The sequence below is a fragment of the Cardiocondyla obscurior genome, linkage group LG03 (genome assembly GCF_019399895.1).
Source record: "Cardiocondyla obscurior isolate alpha-2009 linkage group LG03, Cobs3.1, whole genome shotgun sequence".
NCBI classification, from domain to species: domain Eukaryota; kingdom Metazoa; phylum Arthropoda; class Insecta; order Hymenoptera; family Formicidae; genus Cardiocondyla; species Cardiocondyla obscurior.
In genome coordinates, this window is record NC_091866.1 from 6,118,900 (window position 1) to 6,124,322 (window position 5,423).

The 5,423-nt window shown below is 60.3% G+C and overlaps 1 protein-coding gene across 1 annotated transcript; it reads left to right on the forward strand.

Annotated features, from left to right (window-relative positions):
* Window positions 1–347: 347 nt before the first annotated feature.
* LOC139113832 (uncharacterized) lies at window positions 348–5,216 on the forward strand. Its single transcript, XM_070675254.1, has one exon. It carries the CDS (start codon window positions 348–350, stop codon window positions 5,214–5,216), a length of 4,869 nt encoding a protein of 1,622 aa, XP_070531355.1.
* The last annotated feature ends 207 nt before the right edge of the window (window positions 5,217–5,423 follow it).

Sequence of the window (5,423 nt, forward strand, 5' to 3'; positions counted from 1 at the left end):
CGAAATTTCTGGGCCTTTTCCGAGTATAAAAGGTGAGGCTTCGTTCGTCACCGCACAGTCGTTTAGAAAACAGAGTGCGGAATCCCCGTTTTTCTACGAGTTGTCATTTCTCGACGCGTCGAGCATTGTAAGACAAGGGTCTCAATTTAATCGCGTGCTGCACGTGCAGAGTTTTTGCGACGCCGTCGCGCATACCAAACCTTTTTGTAAAGGACTAAATATAAACGATTTAAAGCCGAATTCGTTTGAACCCGTTATTTCACACATTTAATGGTCCTTCGAGCCGGATATTAAAGAACAACGGTACGGTACGGTAATAAGTGCATCGACAGCAGACAACTGCAAGGATGGAGGCGCTTATTGAGGATCAACGGGAACTTCAGGGTCGCATGAGTCGCACCGTGGCTAACGTTAAAAAGGTCGGCGCCGCCAGAAGAACCGGCCCAATGCTGGCCTCTGCAATTGTGGCCTTGAACAAGAAGTGGGACCGTTTCGAGGAGCGTCACGACCAGCTTCGACGATCGCATTGGGAAGCGTTGAAGGTACATGATTATCATCTTTCAAGCGTTATAGACGTCGCGGAAGGCGTGTATCTTGACCAGCGCGCAGAGTTGCTCAAGATGCAAGAAGATTTGACTGCGGATCGAGTGGTCGATCGACCGCCGAGAACTGTGGTCCCCGCGCCTCCGCGAACGACTCTTCCCAAGATCGAGATACCGAAATTCTCGGGGCGATTCGAAGAATGGCCGTCCTTTCGCGATCTATTTCAAACGCTGATCGTTGAGGATATTGCCTTGGCAAACGTGACAAAATTGCACTATCTTAAGGTCGGTGTCAAGGGGGAAGCCGCGTCGCTCATTAACGGATTTTCCACCACGGAAGATAATTTTGCCAGGGCGTGGGACGCGTTGTCCGGCTTCTACGATAATCAGCGCTTGCTGGTGCGGTCGGCGTATGCGGCGTATACCTCGCTGCCAAAGTTGAGGACGGAATCGGCGGAGGGACTGAGGAAACTTTTCCTCTCGATGACGAGCACGGTCGGGTCATTAGCCAGCATCGGACGGCCCATTCATTCGAGCGAGGATCTTTTCGTTTTTACTACCGTAGAGATGCTCGACCCGATCTCAAGGCGGGAGTGGGAAGCGAGTATTGGCGACTCGTCCGACACCCCGTCGTACGCTACGCTCAAGAAGTTTCTGGAGAAACAGCTGCATACTCTGGAGGCGGTCAAGGTGGAAAGAGCGCGGCCTGAGACCAAGAGCGGAGACCGCTCTTCCAAGCCCGTGCGATCTCACCTCGCGAAGACGGCGCAGACGAAGGCCGAGCGTGATAGATGCGCGCTGTGTCACCGGGACCATTTCGTCATGCTGTGCGAGGCTTTTAAGAAGAAGACGCCGAAAGAGAGGAGGACTTTCGTCGTGCAGGCTGGCCTCTGCTGGAATTGCCTGGGGCGTCACAGGGTGGCCGACTGCCTCTCTACCCGCACGTGTACGGTGTGCAGCGGCAAGCACCACACGGCTCTCCATGAGTCGACGGAGCCGGGGACGGGCGCGAGTGCGGTTGTCGCGGACAGAACTGACGCGACCGCTTCGTGTCATTTTGCGGAGGGGAGGAGAACCGTTCTCCTTGCCACGGCGCGGATCGCTTTACGCGATCATTTCGGTAACGAGCACCACGTTAGAGCGCTCATTGACCAAGGCTCGGACGCGTCGATGGTCACCGAGGCGCTGGTGCAACGATTGCGTTTGCCGCGCGAACGATCAAGTACCGCGATCTTCGGAGTTGGCGGACGGCAGTGCGACACGGCGAGGGGCGTGGTGACGTTACGAATGACACCCCGGTGCGGGGGATCGGAGATTTCGTGTCGGGCGATCGTTCTTCCACGAATTACAGTTTACGCTGGACTGGCCAGCACGGTGGCGCGCGACTGGCCGCATCTTCGGGGGATACCGTTGGCGGACCCGGACTTCATGTCCGCCGATCCCACGGACATTCTGCTTGGTGCGGACGCGTACGCTACGATCCTGCGCTCGGGAGTGCGACGCGGTTCTCTGCGAGATCCCATCGCGCAGGAAACGATCTTCGGGTGGATCGTGTCAGGTCCGGTGGGCAGTGCGATTGCGCCCTCGACGGCAGTGGCCTTGCACTGTGGGACAGACGACTCGCTCGCGGCCTTGATCCGCGGATTTTGGGAACAGGCGGAGACGACGCCTGCAGCCGGGGCAGCGTCCCCGGAAGATCTTAAATGTGAAGAACATTACGCGCGAACGCACCGACGGAAAGCGAACGGTCGCTATTCGGTACGGTTACCCTGCGCGGACGATCTGTTTAATCTGGAGCCCACCAGGGCGCTCGCGCTTCGAATGCTGCACTGCATGGAGCGACGCTTCAGCCGGGATGCATCCTTGAGCGCGAAGTATTCCGCTTTCATGCGGGAATACGAAGAGTTGGGTCACATGACCCGCGTGTGCGAGGCCGAGGCTCCTGCTGCGGTCTGCTACCTGCCTCATCATGGGGTGCTGAAGGGGGAGGGTCCGGACTCCAAACTAAGAGTCGTCTTCAACGGCTCGGCGGCTTTGGGCGGCGGGAAATCGCTTAATAAAAAACTGTTTACGGGACCGAATTTGCTGCCCGCGCTTTCTGACGTCCTCCTTCGCTGGCGTCGGCATCGCGTGGTGTTTACGGCCGACATCGAAAAGATGTATCGGCAAATTGAAGTGCATCGCGCGGATCGCGATTTACAGAGAATTTTGTGGCGCGCTGACCGTGACTCTCCGGTGGTCACTTTTCGTCTAAATACTGTCACATACGGCCTCGCGTGTGCCCCGTTTTTAGCTATTCGCACGCTGCAACAACTGGCGGAGGACGAGGAACGGCGCTATCCCTTGGGCGCGGCGGTTCTGAGGCGCGACACATACGTCGACGATGTTCTGGCCGGCGGAGATTCGGTGGACGAGGCGGCAGCGGCGCTCAGGGACGTGCGAGCTCTGTGCATGGCGGGCGGGTTCCCGCTGAAGAAGTGGGCGGCCAGCAACGAGGAGTTGTTGCGTGAGGTGCCGATGGGCGACTTGTCGCGGCCAGGAGTTCGCTCATGGTCTCCGCAGGACTGCCACACTGCGTTGGGCCTGCAGTGGCATCCCGCGCCAGATGTCTTTTCGTTTCGGGTGCGCACTCTGCCCACGGATGTCGTGACAAAACGCACCGTTGTATCGCAGTCAGCTCGACTGTTCGATCCCATGGGCTGGCTGGCGCCTGCCACAATTCGTGCGAAGACGTTTATTCAAGGCCTCTGGTTGCGTGGCCTTGACTGGGATTCTCCGCTCGCGGACAATGACCGAGATCGCTGGTGCAGCTTTGTGCGTGATCTCGGCGCGCTTGAGGAGGTGCGGATGCCGCGGTGGATGCGGCTGTCTGGATTGAGGGAGGTCGAAATTCACGGTTTCGCCGACGCTTCGGAGCGGGCGTACGCAGCCGTGGTTTATTTTCGGACGCGGGGCAACGGTGAGTCTAGCTGGACGGTGGCCTTGGTGGCCGCCAAGACCAAGGTATCCCCCCTCAAGCAGGTTTCCCTGCCGAGGCTGGAGCTCTGCGCCGCGGTGCTGCTCGTGAGATTGGTGGCCCACGTGAAGGGACTGCTCGCCCTTCAACCCAAATCCATCATCCTTTGGTCGGACTCTACGGTGACGCTCGGCTGGATCCGGCGTCATCCTTCGCGGTGGACAACGTACGTGGCCAACCGTGTGTCGGAAATCCAGCTCACGCTGCCCGAGGCGAGGTGGCTCCATGTGGCGGGCGCCGAGAATCCCGCGGATTGCGCCTCCAGAGGGGTGTCTCCCTCCGAGCTGGTGCACTCTTCCCTGTGGTGGCGAGGCCCGGCGTGGCTGTCCACGGATACGAGCTTGGGAGCGGGGGATGAGGAGACTGTGGCGGAGGAGGATCTTCCCGAGGCTCGGAAGGCGGTGCATGCCGCTGTCGCTGCTTCGGAGGTGGAGGAGCCCGAGTGGATCACCAATTTTTCCTCCCTTTCGCGGCTGACTCGCGTCGTGGCTTGGTGTCTCCGATGGCGCCGAGGGGACAGAGTTCGCGCGGAGTCGCTGGGCCTTTCGGCTGAGGAGTTGCGCGGGGCGATGCTGGCCGTGGTGCGCTGCGTTCAGGCCGCCCTCCTCCCGAGAGAGGTGCAGCTTGTGGCGTCTGGCGCTGCGCTCTCCAGATCTCACTGGGGTCACAGACTCTCACCCTTCTTGGATTCTCAGGGTGTGCTACGAGTGGGCGGTCGTCTGAGGCACTCTCTTCTATCATACGACGAGAAGCACCCTGCCATTCTGCCACGGAGCTCTCACCTGGGGACATTGCTGATTTCTTTCTGCCACACGCGCGCTCTTCATGGTGGAGTTCAACAGACCTTGGGCCTTCTGCGACAGCAATTTTGGTTGCCCGGCGCTCGAGCCGCGGTGAAAAAGGCAATCCACCGCTGTGTGACATGCGTGCGATGGCGGGCGGCGGCCCCGGCCCCCTTCATGGCGGATCTTCCTTCGGCTAGGGTAAGGCCATCTCGGGCCTTCCAACACACGGGCGTGGATTACGCTGGGCCGTTGATGCTGCGGGCCGGCAAGGGCCGTGGGCGGAAGGCTCACAAGGCCTTCGTGGCCGTGTTCGTTTGCCTGTGCACCCGTGCGGTGCACCTGGAAGTGGTATCAGACTATACGTCTGAGGCCTTTCTGGCCACGCTGCGACGCTTCGTGTCCAGGCGTGGCCTCCCGCAAGTCGTTTACAGCGACTGCGGGACGAATTTTGCAGGTGCGGAGGCAGAGTTGCGCGAGATGTTCCGAGCCAGCAGTCGTGAGGCCCAGCGCATTCACCGAGCACTGGCTGAAGAGCACATTTCTTGGCGCTTCAACCCCCCCGCTGCCCCCCACTTCGGAGGTCTCTGGGAGGCGGCCGTCAAGTCAGCGAAACACCATCTTCGACGGGTGGTCGGCTCCGCCACGCTCACCTTCGAGGAGATGACCACGCTGGTAGCCGGCATCGAGGCGTGCTTGAATTCGCGCCCCCTCGCCCCCCTGAGCGACGATCCGGACGATATCTCGGCCCTCACTCCGGGCCACTTCCTGGTAGGATCTGCTCCGCTGGCGGTTCCGGAACCCACTCTACTGGACGTCCCTTCGGGCCGTCTGTCACGCTGGCAGCTGGTCGTGCAAATGCGCGACCATTTTTAGCGTCGGTGGTCAGGCGAGTACCTGCACGGACTCGCTTCAAGGCCAAAATGGGCGACTCCCGTCCCCCCGCCCCAGGTGGGACAATTGTGCCTCGTGAGATGCGAGACCTCCCCCCCTGCGCGCTGGCCGCTCGCAAGGATTACCCAGGTGCATCCGGGCGACGACGGCCACATCCGTGTGGTAACTGTCCGCACCGCGGCCTCTTCT

Excerpts from the sequence above, each read along its gene's own strand:
- LOC139113832 (XM_070675254.1), top strand. The coding sequence starts at position 348 with ATGGAGGCGCTTATTGAGGATCAACGGGAACTTCAGGGTCGCATGAGT.